Source organism: Euwallacea similis, chromosome 13 (genome assembly GCF_039881205.1).
Source record: "Euwallacea similis isolate ESF13 chromosome 13, ESF131.1, whole genome shotgun sequence".
In the NCBI taxonomy this organism is placed as follows: Eukaryota; Metazoa; Arthropoda; class Insecta; order Coleoptera; family Curculionidae; genus Euwallacea; species Euwallacea similis.
In genome coordinates, this window is record NC_089621.1 from 2,817,040 (window position 1) to 2,837,131 (window position 20,092).

Sequence of the window (20,092 nt, forward strand, 5' to 3'; positions counted from 1 at the left end):
TTTCTCAAGCCCATTACCGCCGCGATTGGAAGTGGGCACTTGCCGGTTGGCCTCGCATAAAACGCGATAAAGAACCTCAATGAAAACTGACCCGACGTCGTCGTTCTTCCTCGATATGTCCCTGTCCTCGCCCTTTTTTAACAATCTTTCGGCGTGAGATACTAACCCGAAATAACCCACCGTTCAAGCAGCAATCGTTTGCGTTTCGCAAACTCACTGCCGGTACTATTCGAAATGGGCATTTTCCTATGATTCATTGGCCTAATATAAAACTCGATAAAGATTGCTAAATCTAATTATGTTAAACGAAAGAGTTCACCCCCGCACGAAGCAGCGGGACGCCAATGAGTCTGTCAGCCACTGGCTGGGTAATTGCGTTTCTATAATTCGATTTATAGTCCTGATGGGGGCCCCTTTTAATTATTATCGAACAGTCTAAGAAGATTGAGAAAATGGTTTTGACCTTGGGACTGTTGTTTGCAATAGGTTAGTATGGTAACATGGTATAATGTACATCGATCAAAATCATAAATTTAAATCATGCATATTTTAAAAGCCGAACTGTAATCTATATCATATTAAAATCATATTAAAAGAATGAGGATAATTTTAAGAGGACGAGCTTGCATATAGTTTTTCTTTAGCGCACGAGTAGTAGGTAATACCGAGAAACATAAACTAAATTGCAGAATATGTTCGCTACTAATGAGTTTTTGAGAACATCTGTGCTGCAGTCGGGTTTTTCTGTAATTAACTTTACGATTTAGCATTAAAGTCAATCAAGGAAAGGCCCCTATAGTTCTCTTTGCTGTTTGTTTTGTTCTGCTGCTACTGTTTATATGATAATGCAGAGGAGAGCACCCCGCGTGAAAACAATCAAGGCCTAAACAAACAGAAAAAGTACAAGTTGCAAAAATAATATCTCTTAATGAAATGGCGATTTAGTGCTGAAAATTTATCGTTCCGAGTTGCACATGGGTGGAATTTATTACGTGTAATTGCATTTTATTGTTTCTTTGCTGAAAGGTTAAGAAGCATGAGTGTTTGTTTGCATGACACCAGCTAATGACTTATATAAATAGATGTTTTAATTTATGTGGTGACCAGTTGGGCTCTGTAAAGTTGTTCTAAATATTTACGGAACAAAGCCCATAAAAATGGATAGCAGCGAAAAAGGACAGAGTGCAGAGGGACCCACCCCCCGAGCAATAACAATAAAATGTATAAAAATGGCGCGCTTTTTTCTGGTTCGGGGGCTGTATTGATCCGATCGGAATTAAAATGCATCGGCTGCATAAAAAAAGCACATTTGGAAGAGATAATTAAAACATGTAGCGTTTTTTAGCAAATATAATCAGCTTTTTAATGAAATACACTCTGCTCACGGACAAAGCGAAATTAACGAGAGAGATAACTTATAGGTACGAGGACCAATCAGAAAACCCTTGAGTAAATCAGACCTGGGCTCATCAGCATCACCATTGTCGGAACTGCGTTACAGTCAAATTTCGCAAATGTCTAACAAGCGAGGATGAAGCAAACTTGTCGACCGTTTCCTGAAAAGTTGATTTCGTTCGTCACTTGAAGTGTCCATGAACCTGCAAATCATCCTTCCATCCATGCATGTCCAAGAATCATTTTCGAAAACATCCAAAGAGTACCCCCCCCCATTAAGTTAGTCAAAATGCCCTTTGATCTAAATTGAAAACGTAACTGAGTGAACATTTAAGTACATAAGTTATAACCCTCTCTATAATGCCAATCAGTTGTGCAAAATACCCTTATTCCCACCCTCTAGACTAAAAAAACTCTTAAACCGCCATCTTCTCAATTATAATTTTTAACTTGAAAACTGATTTTTCAAAAGTCTTAAAAAAATCACACCTATATGCATAAAAAACCCTCGCGCATTCGCTAAATTTTTTTCGTTTTTTTCCTGCTAATTCTGCAATTTTTTTCCCGCTAAACCTCAAAATGATTTTTAAAATTTCAAAATGGAATACTTTTTTCTTTTAGAATGGGCTACAGGTTCAGTTTTTTCTTCTAATGTTGAGCATTTTTATGGCAAATCTAAGTGTATATAAAATGTTCGACTTTTTAGGCTGCGCCAGTTGAAAAATGCAAAAAAACTCAGGGTTTTAGCATTTTTTTTTCAATACCGAATTAAGTATTTCGGCTTTTTTGGGCATTTGATGCATTTTTTATAATCCAATAGTATCTATTTATCGCATTTTATTTGCTGTTTCTCGATCTAAATTAAACGGTTTTTTACTACTTACAAAGACGGTTTTAATATGACTACGAAATATATAGAATTTAAAAAAATACTCTATTCACAAATAGATATATAAAAAAAGCATCAAATGCCCAAAATAGCCTAAATGCTTAATTCGGTATTGAAAAAAAAGCACAAAAAAATTGAGTGTTTTGCATTTTTCAATATGGCACAACTTAAAAAGTAACACATTTTATATACACTTAGATTTGCCATAAAAATTACTATCATTAAAAGGAAAAAACTGGACCTACAGCCCATTCTGGAAAAAACCTATTCCATTTTCAAATTTAAAAAATAATTTTTAGGTTAGAATTAGTATGAAAAAAAACGAAAAAAATGTGCCGAATGCGCGAGGATTTTCTACATATATGTGATTTTTTAAGACTTTTCGAAAAACCAGTTTTCAAGTTAAAAATTATAATTGAGAAGATGGCGGTTTAAGAGTTTTTTTCGTCTAGAGGGTGGGGATAAGGGTATTTTGCACAACTGATTGGCATTAGAGAGAGGGTTATAACTTATGGACTAATATGCCCATTCAGTTCGTTTTTAATTTAGATCAAAGGGCATTTTGACTATCTTTATGGGGGGTATTCTTTCCATCTCACTGCCCGATTTACAACAAACAGTTACTAAGTCCGAGGGATCGCTGGGAATCTCTATCGCACGGAAATGCTCTGAGGGGGTGGAAACTACGCACCTTTAAATCCAACAAACTCATCCATTATCTTCTGCAAAATTGATTTCACCCTCCCATTTCATGGACTAAACGACTAAAAAACGATAAGAAGTTAAAAACTTCGAACTTCTGTGATTTGTCTGATTTCTGGAATGGGGTATTTGAAGGTTCTTCGCCACCTTGATGGCAAGCCGAAGACCAACTGAGCTTACACATTGGATTTTCCACTTGAAACCTCTTCGCAGTATGAGAGCTACTTCAAGCTAGTTCCGGCAGGTTTTCCACAGCTCCCTTGTTCAGACATTTAATACAACGTAGGAAAAGTTAGTGGCAAGTGCGCAAATAGGCGGCCAAGTGGAAAATGGAAAGAGGATGTTGGGCAACCCGGCGCTACGTGTTTCTACTTATTGGTTTCATCAAACATGTCTCTGCATCAAGTAAGTGCACCCACTTTATGCCATGTACATCCGAAGACATACGGGTATGCGACTAGAGCCTGGAAGGGATGGAAAGAAAAAAGAGAGGACCACAGCTCAGTCCTTTGTGTAAACATCCAAAAAGGTTTTCAATTTCGGAGTGAGTTCAGAACATTCACGGCAGCTGCGCGGTGGATACCTGCTGTAATTTACCCTGCCAAGAATGTAACATTACTAGTAGTTGAGAAGGAAGGTAAGATTTTAAAACAGTTCCTTTCAGCAGATTCCCAAAAATCCAATTAAAATGTGTGAATTCCAGTTTCACAATTTCCAAGCTAAAACCACAATTATCTTCCTTGTAATCCCACAGTTAGAAATTATCACCTACAAAAAATTTTTCCAATCTTATTAATCATCTGATAGCTTTAACAACCCAACTTTTACTACGTTTCTGCAGATTGAAAGCGTTTTGAATATTCAAAACCCCGAGCCATTAGCGGTTTCGAGCTATTTGTCACTCATCAGCCGTTCGTAGGCGAGCCGCTTCGCGTAAGGCGTTATAAAAGAAGGGCCTTTTCTGTTTGTCCACTCTTCGATATTATAATTGTTAATTTCATGTTTATTTCCATTTAAAAAATGGAAAAATACATAATGCATTGCTTCTCCAATGGCAAATCTTTTTTGTCTCTTGTAAAAATCTCTCCCAATCTCGTTTCAGAACAGTGTCAAAATCGACTTGAAAACGAATTGAGAATCAGCATGGAAACCCACATTGGAATCATTTTTCAAAACGTTTCAGTCTGCATGGCAACCTAGTAGTTGAGACATGGATTGATTAACCTGAAGTAAATCGCATATTTTTGAAATCAGGAAGAAGAACCTCAACGAAAAAGAAATATACTGAAAGCTCCCTTAAAATTCAGGTAAGAGCATCATACCTACTTTGCATGCAATTTCCCCATTAATCGGCCGAAAACAAAGAAGAATCCCCTCTCAAAGATGCCTGGTATAGTGTAAATCTAACCTGAACCGTATCACCATTAATGACTCATGTGATCATAATTGATCTGAGAAAATAACCTGGTTTTTGTATACCAGACCTTTCCACATGGGCAGATGAGCATTGCTTTTAAAGCCGTTTTTCTTGAGAAAAAATATTAATCAAGTGACTTTCGATCAGTCCTGGTAATTAAAACTCTGCCCCCATAGAAAAATCCGCCGAAGAGAGGGGCAGACAACGCGAAAAATACAATGGAATTAATTTTGCGCAATTTAGATTAACTTCGTTTGCGATTAGTTCGTCCTATGCAGGGAGAGTATCGACGTTTAGCCTTTTTTTCCAAGTTTCCAATATAGAAAACGATACCTAATATGAGCTCACTTTTACACCTATAGCAAGCCTAAATCTCAACCCTCCAAATTAGACGCACTGTTTTCTGGAGATAACTTCGAAATGGCGAGTTGAAGAAGCCCTTGGGAGGGTTGTTTTAAGCCTCCCCTCCCCCACGCTTCCGTTGACCCCTTTACTGCCCCTCGGGTGCTGTAAAGACCACTTTGATGTCCAGTTTAGGAGTTTCGTGCTGCCCCGCATAAAGATATAACAATTATGTGGGACATGGGGATAATTGTTTGGTAAACTGTTTCCTCTCCTTTGCGCGGGGATATGCTCAATAACAAAGATGCTCAATCCGTCTGGGTGATTTTTTCCAGCTCTCTCACCCTTGAAATTCCCCATTATCCACCAGGCACATGTCGGTGATTCATGCTCTATTATTATTAATAACTATGCAGATTTAAAGATTAATTTTATAGAAAGGGCGAGCTGGATGGAGCTCATTCAGACGCGAAGAAGGGGTTCGCATTTCCACGAGTGTTTTTAACACCGTGGGGCTTATGTGTGTTATTGTTTTATTAGCGTTTACTTCATGGGATTTTACCACTCCTTTCAAACCAATTCCGGATGGGTGTTCGGTAATGATCTCTCAACACATCGGATCACTTCTTCGGCGTATAAACAACCACGAACCGGACTGGCTGTCGATTTGTTTTAGTTTATTCTGCGAATTCGAGGAATTTCATTGCAAATAGTGGTAGAATGTCGGCAAAAAAGCCGAATCGAGTATGAAATGGGATAATCTAAGATATCGCAGCTTGGTAATTAATTGCTAATAATCATAATTTTCTTTTTCCGCCGTCGGTAATGAGCCTTTCACTAACGTGTAGGAAGGCAAAGCTTGCGGGTATTTGTTGAAGATTAATGCTTAACTGCCCCTATAGAAAAAATTACATGCGAAGTCTTAGAAGTTGAGAAAAACCCATTACAAATGTATCTCTCCAAAGCTGCTTATTAAAAACAATCTTGCTAAATCTGTCGGTTAATTAGTTCAAGTGAACTAAGGTAATCTATATACGCAGTAATTGAATGCTGAAATCTTTTTGCGTGAATGCTACAAAAAGGGTCAGGCAATGGCAATTAATTTCAAATTAAACGCGTTTCAATATTACTTACATTTCGTATTTGCTCTAAGCCAGTGAATAGAGTTAACGGGGGCGGTAAAGTCGCCCTTGCCTTTACCGATGCAGCAGATTTGGTTTAACGTAAAATTCCTCGCGGTGCAGCAGCCCCCTAATCGCGCGTACCCTACTTGCGTTAATTTTTCCTTTCTACAACACATTAGTCTAAGGTAAATTATCCCATACGTTAATTAAATAATTAAAATCTAATATTAATTATATGACCAAATCGGATTTCTAATTTCATCATGGCTTACATTAGCTCGGCAAATGCATTAATAATTATTATGTTGCTGGCACTCGTGTTTTTATTGTTCGATGCATATAAGCGACTTGTGAGAATTTGAATACATGAACAAAATAGGTTTTTCCCTGTGGCAAATAAGTATTTTACATTCTGCAGCCAGTTTCTGGAACTTTCGTTCCTGGTTTTTGAATCTGGAGCATAGAACTAACTGTAAGAATCCGGGGAAATTTATAAACTTGAACCTCCCAGGGGGACAGCACAAAGGTCTCCTGTTGGAGACGAAGGTATTGATTACAGTAGAAACCAAGTTCTTCGAGCAAGAAGATGTTTGAGAAATTTTGAGGAGAAAAAGAGGCATGTTGCCCCAATAATTTTCGGGATGGATAGTCACTCTCGCACCGTCGACCATTGCTAAAACTAATGCTTATAGTCTTTAAGAAACAGGGATGTAGAAAATTCCCCTTTGGACACCACAGAAACCAGCATGGAATTTTGAAAAATTCTGTCCGTAAAAACAGGCCAGTTGCGCCACTGATTTCGGAGCTACATAATCGCTCTATGCGTAAGGCGTGTAACTGGGAAAATCTCCATTCCTTCAGCGATGGTGGCGTGAAAGGGCCTCATTAGGTCGCAGTAGAAACCAAATGATGATAAAAAAAGTTAAATGGAGTCATTTTTCTTCGAAGACATTGTAGGTTTTATCCGGTCTAAAAGAGACCAATCTACGCCACTGCTTCTTAAAGAATGCAGAGTAAATTTTAGCAATTATGCCCCACACCTAGGCCAATTTTTGTCTCCTCCTCCTCTTCTAGCGCATTTCCCCCCCTAAAAAACCTGATTCTATAGTCATTCTGTTCGAAAATAGGAAAGTTTTTATCCAGTTATTTCAAATATGGGCACATTCCAGAACCAAATCTCGTTTTTTGCACAATTTCTTCAATTATTTGCTTTATTTTGTGACTATTTATGCTGAATTCCATGAATTGAAACCGATGGAACGGCATCAAAGCAGATTTGCTTGCAAATTTCCATTTTGTAATTTTATTACTTCATATTTATTGTTGTTACCTACTTCTGCGTTAACGCTAAAAATTCGAAACTTATATAGTAGACATGTTGCTTGTTGTTTATTAGTCTGAAAAGGAAATAGAGAAAGTTCTTGATAGTCGATTGAAAAGCGATAGACTGGTGAGTTAACGGCATACAGGGTATCTCTCGTCTGGCCGGGGTCAGTAAAGCTACGGCACAATGTGCACTGGAAAGCAGCCTTAGCGGCAACTTTTTGAGATATCGAGGAATATTCTAAGCACTCATGAAATCGTTCTAAAAAATACTTTTTGCGATTGTTCGCATCTTCCAGAAAAAATAAGATGTCGACAATTTAAACTTGTCTCTATTATCCTAGCCCTGCGTTCTCCTTATAGAGCACATTCCTATCCCGGACACCTAGAGTCGACCAGAAGATGGCTGAACATTCAAAAAAAGGGGAAAAGAACGTCTTAGAAACGATTATCTTCAATTACCTCGCCGAACAGCTTCTCCAATGTTCGCCCTCCCTCAGTGCAATCTCCAAAGCGTCTGAACTTCCGCCCGAAAATTCGATGGCTTTTTTAATAAATTCGCAGATTTTGTGTCATTCAAACCCATAAAACTGCACTCTTCTCTTAGCAATTAAGCGCGACTAACTCAAACTCACTTCTAACATGCCATTCGCTCATAACGCAACCTTATCGAGAAATTAACTCGTTGTTTACATAGTCTATGGTTTCGGCATAATTAAAACATATGAATTAAAGCGGAATTATTCTTAATGTCAGTCATATCTCGTCAAAGATCAAAAGCGAAACAACAAAGTACTGGCAGAAGTTTAAAATCTCCCGTTCTTATCCGGGTTTAATAAGTAGTTTGAGAACATGCGATTTGGCTATAAGTTGTATTGTGCCTTCTGTGTGCTAATGCGCAAGCCACGGCTCGTTTTCATTAGTTTTTTTTTGAATATGTACATACCTCGTCTTTGATGGATAAATTGGTCGGTGCTGAAGGGGCGTGCATGGGCATGGGGGGCGCCCCGGAGGGGCCCAACATTTCGCCGTTGTCCTCCTCCACGCTGCCCTCGGCCATATCAGCCTCGCATCCTGATTCGTCTGAAAAAATAAACAAAACTGTTCAGTCTAGCCAGAGACGATTATTCAAAAGACAAATTATCCTTCCAGGTGGTAGTCTGGAGACCATTCAACGGCCGACAGAGTGAATCCCAATTTTTAAACCTATTTTCCGAGCAATTTCGCCGTCGCGGAGACGACGTTCCAGGCCAATTTTTTCCATCTCTCTTTCCACTAAGATTCGTTAATTGACTCCGGCGAAAAGGAAAGTTGGGCCAAGTTCAAGGACGCAATTTCTTCCTTTTTTCCACACTTTTTATCCGGCAATTTTATGTCTCAAGTTTGCTTTTAGATTATAGCTGAACGCATCAATAGATTCTTGCAGGAAATTGTGGCAAGCCGCCAAGATTCCGCCGGCCGGCGGCAACGCACCAGAATGGAGTGGGGGCGGCAAAAAACCAGGGGGAATTTCTTTCGGCCCGTCACGGCCCTAACCTTTCTCACGTGGCGTCGCGACGCTACCGCACGTGCACTTTCGCTATCGCAAGGCGCCACGACGCTCCAAGGTCGATTCATTTTTTTTAAGAATTCCGAGCGCAGTGGTTCGAAAATTTTAAACCACATGCATTTTCTGCTTTATCCGTTTGCCCCCTTAGGGCCGAAACAAAAAAAAACAATACCAGCTGACTTTAATGAACATAATCACCGCACTTCGCACTGAAGGCGACCCCTCCTCGACCCCATTCAAAACGTCGCCTTTTGTTTCGATCACGCACGATTTTGATTCTTTAGGCGGGACGCCCGACTCTTTTCAGGGGCAATTTAACCCATCGAATGAAAGGAAAAAATGAGGGAGACTCGTCGCTGTTCTAATCACAAATAACAAATGAATTGGCTCGACATTAATGGTTCTCTCCTAGTAATTAAGCATTTTTCGGGCGTTTCCCACTGGGTTGTTGTCGGGGTCGCTGGATGTCGGATATAGTAATTAAGAAGTTTGTGGATGGTGCAAATAATGACTATGTCAATACATTCGTCCATGACCGCCTTAGAGGTGACTACCTTATTGCAGAAGAGTCGCACGTTACAGATGGCAGAAAGACAGTTAAAGAAGAATTGGAGTATGCATATCAGACAAGTTTAATAGGGACACGAAGGGCGAGTAAAAACGACTCCATTTTCGGGAAAGAAACAAAGACATTGCAATCTGGGCGAGTATATATATGTAGAGCTTGTTGAGACGATTAAGTTGATATATTTGAAGATAATTATTCCACGGATTCCCGAGAGATATCAACGCTCAAAATTTGAAAAGTAGCGAAACCTCGGTACTCCCCCACTGTCCAAGAATTTTCGCCAAGGCCCCCTTACAGACCATTACAGTCTTAGGAGGAATCTGGATTAATTTTCTAGTAAAATTTTATACATAAATATACAGGCTTCTGCATGCCCTACTGGTGGAATATAAAATTCCATTATTGAAAAATATCCGCAATCCTCAGCTATTGATGTCTACACAATATCCACTAAAATATCTCAAGCACTTCAAGATTTTTAGTTGTCTCTTTACGTAAATGGCAACGCCGCTGGGCACGTAAGTCACACTCCTCGCCGTCCTAGTGGCTAGACGATAATTCACGTGACTTGCCGCGGCACAAGCAACATTGCCAATGTTAACAAAAAGTATTTGTATACATCTCTATTTTGAACCAGAAGGGTAACTTTGATGTATGAGTGACTTATCTTTAACTTTAGCTAAAATTAGTTTAGATGTCAGTGCATCAAATGCATCCCTGTACTTAGGAACTGAAAAAGATATGCTCATTAAGACCATTAACTTTGAGTTGAGATAGTAATGCATGAGTGGTTTTTATGGATAATTTTAAAAACTATTCTTATATATGATAATTTCTTTAGTCATTACATCAACGCAGCTATTCAAGAATCTCTCGTAACCATGGTAAATAAAACATTCCATATATAAACCACTCGTAACGGCTAATAATTGCGTTTCATTATCCACGCCCACACGACCAATATTAGAATCATTGTCACATATTAAAGACATTCAGGTACAACTTTCTTACTTAACCTAAATCTGGTATATAGAGTCTTAATTTAGAGGTAACTAATTACGACGACAAAAGCGACTATCGAAACAATATATTATTATCTTCGTTGCTAAAGGTCCCTCCCACGTGAAACAAAGTCAGCAAGTTGGCCACAGTAATGAGATAAAAAATATGCTAATTAAATATGATTAATGAAGATAATTAGGCGAGCCGAATCGTGGAAGTTTGGTTGGGCAGCTTAATGATCTTTTCAGCTAATGATTCCGTTGGCGCAATGTAACGTGTTTGCATAGAAGCTGTTGCCTCTTATTTTTGTTTTCATTCTGCACTCAAGTCGTCAGTGTAAACTTTCCCATTAGATCTAATCGGCAGTCGATCATCGCATTAAATGCCTTCACGGACATAAACAAGCCGGCAAATGAGGAAATTATAATTACAAACAAGAGCAGATTCGTGTTATCTTGTATTACATGTAATGAGGCTTTTCCGGAAAAATGGGATTAAACCACGTGTGAAATTGCCTGAGCTCCAGATAGCGGTAAAGTGCTAAAACAAACACTGTCAAAGACCAAAGGTGGAACGAAATGACCATAAAAGCTCGAATCAACACCTCGAAAGCGCAACAGGTCATCGCTTTTTTTCCTAAAGCCAAACGAGCGAAAGATCCGAAATACAAAGAGGCGCGAGACCGCTGTCAACTCTCTGAAAATTAAGTATGAGCTAAAGCGAAAGATCGAGATAATCCCCAACTTGAAAAGCTATGAAAGTACGCTTTGCACCTCCGAATAGCCGACCAAAGAGAGGCAAAGAAAACCCGGTTCAACTGCCTTTGGGGGGGACAGAGAAGCCCAAACGTTTGAAGGTGGAAAGGAGAGAGAGAAGTTACTTCCACCACCTGGATATTTCGGGGGTTTTATGCAGGGCAACAGGCCAGGAAGTCCATTTGAAACGTCATCTTTCATTTCCAACACAGACGAGCTTTGTTTAAAAATTTGGTACTCCCACAGCACTAACACAGCAGCACTCTAAATTGAAATTTAAGTACCCTTTGAGTTTCTCTATTATTTAGACTGAACCTCGTAAGTGTTGCTCTCCCTGCATACGAGATATAAATGAATAATCTTGAATCATACGCGGACATTGACAATTTTGAAACCTTGACAAGCTTAATTTAAAAGTTTGGTGCTTCCATGGGACTAACGCTCTAGTGCCCTAAATTTGGATTTGGGTAGTTTTTAAGTTCCTCTATTATCCAGGGTGAAATTTGGAAATGTTGTTTTCCCGATATACGAGATATAAATTCATAATCTTGAATGATGTGACGAAATTGAAAATCTCGAAATTCTGACAAGCTTGATTTAAAAATTTAATGCTTCCATAGGACTAACGCTACAGTGCTCTAAATTTGGGTTTAAGCTCTCTTTGAGTTGCTCTATTGCACAGGTTGAACTTTATAAGTGTTGTTCTCCTGGTATATGAGGTATAAATTCATAATCTTGAATGATACAAATAAATTAAAAGTCTCGAAATTCTGACAAGTTTGATTTAAAAATCTGGTGCTTCCATAAGACTAACATTATGGTGCTCTAAATTTGGGTTTAGGTGCTCTTTGAATTGCTCTATCACCCAGATTGAACGTCATTGGCGTGCTTCTATCCGATTTCTTGACATAAATTCACGAACTTTAAAAATACGTAAACGTTAAAACATTAGACCGGATTTACCAAAGACTTTATCTTAATGAGATACGCCATCTCCTGAAAAAAGCATTTTCTTTGCCCAACTTTTTCGGCCTAAAGAACTCCATAATGGGCCTCTTCTTTCCCTCTTGATCGGTTTTTCTTCAAAACCGGCGACGTTTCCGCAATTCGAGCAAACTTTTACCTCGAGGTATTTGATTCGATAAACTTTTCGCAAGTCCATTTGCGGCTTTTCTTTATATTTTGCGACCGATTTATTTTGAGACATTTACGATAAATAAGTATAAAATGAATGGTCACTACAATTTTACAATTCCTTATTAGTGACAATCACTGCGTGATGCAACGCTGAAAATGTCTAAACGTCTGAGACACTCCCATTACACGGCTCAAATAAATATTCTTCGCATAGACCGGGTCGAAATATCATAATAAAAGAGGCAATAAATAACCCAATTTACAATAAACGTAATTACAAAATAACGTTTGTTCGAATCAGTATTGTATACAAAGTGTTCTAAATAAAGAATGATTCATTAGAGTATCGAAGGTAATGGGCGCGTTTACACCAGAAGCAATGGATAGGCTAGAAATTGAATATTATGCCAAATCGGAAAAAATATCTCAAAAACCATGGCAATTTCAAGAGGGTCCAATTAACGTGCTCGTATGTTGTTTAAGATTTTAATGAGCTTTTGAACAATGGAGATATGGAACCAACAAGAAAACAACTTACTTTTCAAACTAAATACATTTTTACAGCTATTTGTACATGCACGTAAAATTTCATCATACGTAGTCAAGCCTCTGAATCTCTTCTTCCACAGCTTAGTAGCTTTTATTCGTTAAGCTAAAAAAATAGTGAGGGAGCTTTTAATTTAATAACATCTGTTTATTACTCATCGTTTCTTGGATGGGAAATGTAGAACCTTAACGATCAAATTCTTTGATTTATGAGGTAAGATATATTTAAAATTTGATGGGAATTTTTACGAAATTTATTTCGACATCGGATATACAATATAAATTCGTTCCTCACGTTTCTTCCTGTACTTCGGTCCTTAAGATTGCCCCTTAGGTTTTGACATATTAAAAATGTTTAGGTTAGACCATGGGTGATCCAGAGACACTCAATAAAGATGTACGATTACAAAGAGAAGCACTTTTTGGAGCCAAAAAAATTTTCAAATTCAATTAAAAAATCTCGAATTATACGAACCAAACATACGTTTCAGACACTAGGACCATTTAATACTCACTTTAGCCGTACGTACAATAATAAATCATATTGTAACCGTCATGTCCCGGAAAAATATTTTAGTTTATGGCAAGATGTCCAACATTCATTAGAGGATCGTTCCACTGTGGGCCGTAGACAAAAAGCCTCGTGTAAGGGGCCGTTGGGAGGATGAAAACCCGGCACAACCACTTCGAGGGCTAATACTTGAGGGAAATACTTGAAATCTAGGAAATTCCGCTTTTCCCATGAAATGGTCGAAAAAATAGTGTAATTCAATGCCGGTAGAGGTATTAGTCCTGGGAGCAGTTGTTTCTGGTTTCTCCTTTCAGTTCCCGAGGACTTACATTTCCCCTATAACTGCGGCCCATTTAATGCAGTAAATTTTGAGGTAAAAATGATTTTGTATGGAGCTCAAATTTGTCGAGTAATTTTAGGGTTTACTTCAGAAACATTAGGTCGGTTCCGAAAACTGATTCCGGACCGTCACACGCAGTCAGAAATATGCGCAGCATACCGCGACTCCTTGCACATCCTTCTGACTGTTTCTGACGATCCGGAATTGGTTTCGTTTCCTGTGGGAACGGTGCTATTGTTGAGCAAACTATGATAGTCAGAGTCGTTTGCTCGTTGCGTTCTTTGCTGAAATTAGTCTTCCTCCGGTGTAAACGCGGCCATTCTCAGCGCTGTGTAAACGGTTATTGTGGTATGGTAATTCGTATTACGTACTTTCTTTGATTGTCGTTAACAATGTTGACATAATTTTAACTTAACTAGGGTTAAGTAGGATAAATTAGAAAAGAATAAAAATTCTGCGATGGACGTGTGTCGGGAATGACAAAACTGTGTGCAGCGTAATGAGCACGATAAGAAAATAACACAAATTCTGAGCGTTAAAAACTTTCAAAACCGATGGAACATTCAACATATATTTCGCGGGAAAATCGCCTGTTAAATATTCCCTCTCCGGGATTTATTAGTCAAATTTGTTATAATAATGCCGAGTTTGTTTCGTTAATTTCTTGTTAATGCTTTAACGCGGAACAGCCTGTTAACAAATTTGTTCAATTTATTACATAAGTGCTCCCACTGTCTGAAATGTTTCATTTGTTATTAATTATTGTGACGTCCCATAGTTAATAATGGGACATCTGAAATGCAAATGGCTCGGTCATTAATAAGAATACTTTGGGCCGCATTGTCGAATTGCTAAAGGTGCGCTTTATTACTCACTGTAGCATTTGCCCACACGCGCTTTTCATATTTATTTATAGCCGCAACAAAACTATGGCTAATTAATAATAGCTCTCGTACTAACAAACATTAGCAAAAAAATAATTAGTAATTTTCAGTTCAAATAAATCATACTTCCGATACGATGCAGCTTTCCAACGGATTTTTATTATTTTAATAATTAGTCAAAATTACCAACGTTTGTTTTCCCCATGAGTGCCATTAGAAAAGGAACACCTTGTGTGACTCACGGAAACCAAACAGAGAACATCAGAGGGCCCCGGTTTCTGTAATTCAAATAAGCCCCCGAATCATAGTTAATAATATTAATTGTAATCCACGGTGTTAACACATTAAAAATGATGACTCTGAAGATTCCAACGGTATAATTTGATTGTTATGCTGAGGTGTTTTAAGTGCCGATCGGGCTTATCTTGATGACCAAACGTGACGTTATTAGTTTTTTGTTCTTTCCCGATGAGGGGTTTGTGCCGGGAGACCCTGGGCATGGACCAGCCCTACGTTCCGAGAACAAAGTTAATCAATTAGAGAGCAAACTTGAAATTTTCGTAGTGCATGTGCGTCAGCTTGAGTTGGCAGAAGTGCTGGGGGGCACCAAACCCCAAACGAGTTTGCTGGAATTTGAGGAAAGCGGCTCCGAAGACCAGCTCGCTGAAACGCGCAAAGAACCATTTACCAGACGGTCCGTCCGGTTTGAGGAAAACCATTAAACGGCGCTAGCAGATCATTCTAGCTCCTAATTCTAATCGTCTAAAATGACAAAGCACATTTCCAGCATAAGCCAGGAATGCTGACCGTGCAGGCTAGTTCGAAACTCGAGTCGGGTTAATTCTGACTAACCATGCCACAAAAAATAATTCGCAAGAGAAAATGGATCGTTTTTTTGGTAATTCCAATCAACTCTCATCCAGATCTTCTTAGTGCGGACACGAGTGTTTGATGTCAAAAATCAGAAAAGTGTAAGTCCAAAAAGGCAGAAGAAAGTTTAGGAAGAAAGGAGACCAGAAAGTTCCAATAGAACTGATGGAAGAGGATTAGAAAACAGGAGAGAAGAGGGCAGTCGAGGAGAAGAAAAAAAAAGGGTGCAAGAAGAGGATAAAAGAAAGGTGCAAGAAGAGGATAATGTGAGAGGAAGTTCTAAAGGAGGAGTTTTTCCGAGTCCAGTGGCTGAGACTTAACCTTGAGTGCCATCCCTTGGAAGCCTTCTATAGGACTTTAACCAAGTTACACAAACAATTGACATCGTTGCTACAAGCATAGGATGAATGGCACCTCAAATAAATCTAGAAAAGCTTGGCGGATCATGAATGATCTTCGAAGTAATGAGTGTACTTCCAGTTCCGACTCAGAGTTGCTTGAGTCCCGCAGCTTCAATGGGTTTTATTACTCCATAGCTTACAGCTTTTCTGTGTGTGGGTGTGTGTGGTGCAGTGGAGGAATACAGCTACACCAATTGATATCAAAGAGATAGAGGATGGTATGAGTGAAGTTAGAATATACGTACAAGGGGAACCTGATATATCTCTTGAACTCACCTGAACCCCATTTTCCAATTTTTAGAAGTATTTAGTTTCTTCGTGCATTCAAGAAACTTGCCGGACCCCTCAGTATTCTTCATTCCTGTTTAAAACATTCTTTGCTATTTCCAGAGCAATAAGACGGAGGATGGAACGTGCATCGAAACTCTCAGAGCGCTACTGGATGATGTTCTGGGAGCGTTGGCTAGATCTATAAATATGTCTTTTGCAGAGGGTGACTTTCCTCTTCCATTATATAATAAGGGTATATAATCCGGTATATAATAGGCGCGCTCCCGGAAACTACAGGCCTGAGGCTCTATTACCGACAATGTCCACGATAATCGAAAAGCTCGTGAAAGGCAGTATGATAACACTTCGTGCTAAACATAAAATATTGGATGAGAGTTTGTTTAGCTTTTAATCATTCAAAGGTGCAAACAATGCAATTTTTGCATTTTTAGAGAGGTCGTATTTAAGGTCCGGTGAGTTTGGCACAGCTGATTTTGTGATTTCTCCAAGGCGTTCAACTGTGCCAGGTATGCAATTCTCCCGAAGAAAATTGAGATCTATAGCTTTCTATAGGATTTTCTCCGTGTTAACAAAAACCATCAACTTATTGGTCCCAATATATTTAAATTTTTTTTACACGATTTATGAACGGTTTCCGCCTAATTTCCCAGCTATTTCACCAGCTTACCGACAATTTTTAGGGCGATCTTAAACTGAAGGCATTAGGCATAAATTTTCCCAATTGACTAACTTCTCAATTGAACTCTCAGATTCGACTTCCGCGAATCCCTAAAACTGGCCGTTAATCCCGCAAATTCAGCAGGAGTAATTTTTAAAATTTCACGTTATAAATGTCTCTTGTTTTGAATGGATTTGCAACAATTTAATCCTGCATTAAACACTTTCCCTTTCAGTTTTAAGGCATCATTGATCATCTCACAAAATTCCATCCCCAAAACGTGAACTCCCGTCTAATTTACGTAATTCGGCCAATATCGGAATGTGAACATGCATAATATTTGCTATCGCCAGACACTCTAAATAGCTATTATTTCCCTTTTAACTCCATTATTTATGCAAAATTTCCTCCCAGCACTCGATTTATACCGCCTGTTTTGGTTCGTGCATAATTATTTACGAGTAGTTTTGATATTATATTTAACATCACAGTTAAACTCTGGACACTAATACTTTTGCTGACATATATATGCGAATTTTTCCCCGTTTTACACTGATAACTGAGTTTTAATGGCATTACTAATTAAAAGTATAAACCACTGACGAATATTCTAAATATAAAATTTCTTAATTTCCTCTATTTAATTCAAGTGTTTAATCATTATTAACAACTCCGTTAATAATCCCCAGTCTTGATTCATGGAAAAAATTATTGTGTAAATCACCATGTCATAATCAGATGTTATTCTTAAATTAACCGCAATTGCTGTGTTATTTTAATTTTCCTCTTACATTTATTTCTCAATGCGGATTTTGTAATATTTATTCTTCTTAAAGTGTTTTAGTAGTGCGACTTCTTCAAATAGTATTTCATGCAACCAAGTCTGCTCGCTTGAGCATAGGAGGAAAACGAAATTCCTCAAATTTTTGAATAATTTTAAGTCCTAACGAGGAGCATTTTTTAAACAAATTTGCCCAGAAGTGTTTATTTAGTTTTGTCCTTTAAAAACGAGTAGTGGAGTTGACATGTGTCTGATAAATTACAATTTATTAACGAGGCTTGCTATTGGCTACTAAAGTGGGGAATCCTTACGGAAATTCCCGAACCCACCAAGATCGGGCATTCAGTTTCATGCCATTCAGGAGTAAGCGAATTACCCTTGATTTAATTTATGCGCCTTTTAATTTTTTTAGTTCAATTCTTTGTATTTCTTCTACTGTTATATTCTGCTCTCCAGACTTACGAGTTCTGAAAATAAATATAAATGAAGTGCATACCGATTTTCAATCAGGTACAGGAATATGTATTTCTTTATGGAGTTAGAACCGTCAATCACGATCATGCTCTTTAATGATTTCTCGCCTCGATTGTAAGTGAATAGGAATGTTGTAGACCATTAAACAAAACAAAATAATTAAACTTTAATGGTATAAACGAAATTTGTAATAGAGCTTTTTTCGCGCCTTTTATCGGGAGTGCCTTAAATTCTCATTTCATGGAAGACTTAGACTGAACGTTGTCAGGTAAAACCGGGGAAGAAACATGGCAGAGCATCGTCCATTAACGGCATAACCGTAATTAGTTTTGGTAATGATATGATCTAATTCCCGAGGCTAATTTTACTTAATACTTTTTCCAATTTCCTTCGCGCCTAATTGCCCAAAAATTAGAAACCATCATTACGTTACGTAAACTCGCGTAATTACCATGGCGAATTTGAAAATTTGATCGGCTGGCTCTAACAAACCAAAGAAATTAAATTAATTTTCACGAAATTGTTGAAATAATCTAAATATATTTATAAATTATATGCTTAGCCAAATAACAGAATTTCTTCGAATTATGGTTATTGTGGGGTATTCCCAAGCATCGACTCTCTCTAGTTAAATGGCGTATAGGGAAAATGGTGTTATACGGTGCTTGACGGGTTTTAACGATACAAACGCCAAGCGTAAGCAAAACAGGTAATTACCGAAAGAAATAATAATTAAGGTTAAAGAAGGATATCTGATTGAAGTCGAAAAAACGCGATTCTTTCATTATTAAGAATAAGTTTGAGCCACAATAGCTGATTTGAATAATAGGGGCCTGCAGAAACTTCATGAAAGATAATTTCAGGTACGTAGTTCAATAATGAGAAATACATGGTTTTCCAGCTTGTTGCGGTTTTATTGGCGATGAAAGTGATGGTGGGAGATTTGCGACCCAACTGACTGTTCATATCGCATTAAAACTAATGTGAGACCATAATAAAGCATAAACTAGTCATAATTTTAGCGGAAAAACTTACCAGAATGTGGCAAATTATTTTGTGCAACAACTGCGTACCAGTCTTGAAAATATCCCGCCGTTTTGACCTCCGATTCTTTTCTCCCTGGAAAGTTTCTCAATTCCTCGGCTGCCTTAACCACTAGTCGCCCAATTTTTTCCCGCAAAATATCAATGATGCCTCGGCTAAATCAAACTGTTTTTCAATCAATTTAACCTTCGTTTAAGTATGCTTAAATAGTTAATGTATTGTCCAATACATCCGCGATATTAGCCAACCAAGTGCCAATTAAATCGTGTATAAGTAAACGCGCCAAAATCTCTTCAAGCTCCGCTCTCCGAACCCAACTCAAAAATATTCAAATTCGAAAAAACTCAATTTCGCGCCATCGCGTACGTTCAAAAACATGTGACAATCGCCGCGGCTGGATCCCCTGCAACGATCTCAATAGGCAAGCCGCGATAAAACAACTGACTGACTGAAACAACTGCCGGTCGCCGTCGCGGGCCGCTCTTCGCTTGTTTCGCGACTTACCCCTTACGGTGCGGGTGGGAAGGGGGTAAGTCGCACCCCCCGGACATCCCCCTCGCGTCCCCCCCTTATCAGGGCCACGCATGAGCAAGAATTGTAATTAGATTCGAATGTCCAGTTTCGTATTTTAGGTGGCCGATGAGGGTGGGTTTTCGGGGTGGGGGGAGGAATCGAGAGGCGGCAGCGGTGACGTCCGGGGGAGGCTATTTATGAAATATTGCGAATTTGAGTGTATCGACAACAGCGCGGAGACAAGATCCAGATCTATGGAAGTTTTACGGTATTGGTGCGCCTCATCCTCGTGGGGAAATTTGAAAGTTTCTGGCGGAAAGTCGAAAGTTTAACGCAACCCTTTTCAGGGTTCGCAGCCCTAAACCGAGCTGTGCCGGCTTGAAATACGGCCCTCATTATTTCTCGAACGATTCCGAGGATTAACTACTGAGCCTTCTTAACACTCACCCTGTCGTTTAGTATCTTCATTCGCAATATAGTTTGGTCCAGGTTTGATGAAGAGCCAAACCGACGGAATGGTGGAAGACACTATGATGAGAGGGAGATGATAAATCCTCGATTTAAGTGAAAAACTTC

The 20,092-nt window shown here is 38.7% G+C and overlaps 1 protein-coding gene across 6 annotated transcripts in view; it reads right to left on the minus strand.

Moving 5' to 3' along the window:
- Window positions 1-19,458, minus strand: part of pdm3 (pou domain motif 3) — a 43,740-nt gene extending 24,282 nt beyond the window's left edge. For 5 of the 6 annotated variants that reach the window (XR_010752440.1, XM_066396080.1, XM_066396079.1 and 2 more), the window contains exons 1-2: window positions 18,995-19,458; window positions 8,139-8,275 (exon numbers count right to left, since the gene is read on the minus strand). Coding sequence is in view for 5 of the 6 variants with exons in the window: in XM_066396080.1 (XP_066252177.1) it covers window positions 8,139-8,252 (114 nt within the window). In the remaining variant the exon portion in view is untranslated. The remainder of the gene's footprint in view (window positions 1-8,138; window positions 8,276-18,994) is intronic. The other variant, XM_066396078.1, reaches the window with a different exon arrangement.
- Between the last annotated feature and the right edge of the window lie 634 nt (window positions 19,459-20,092).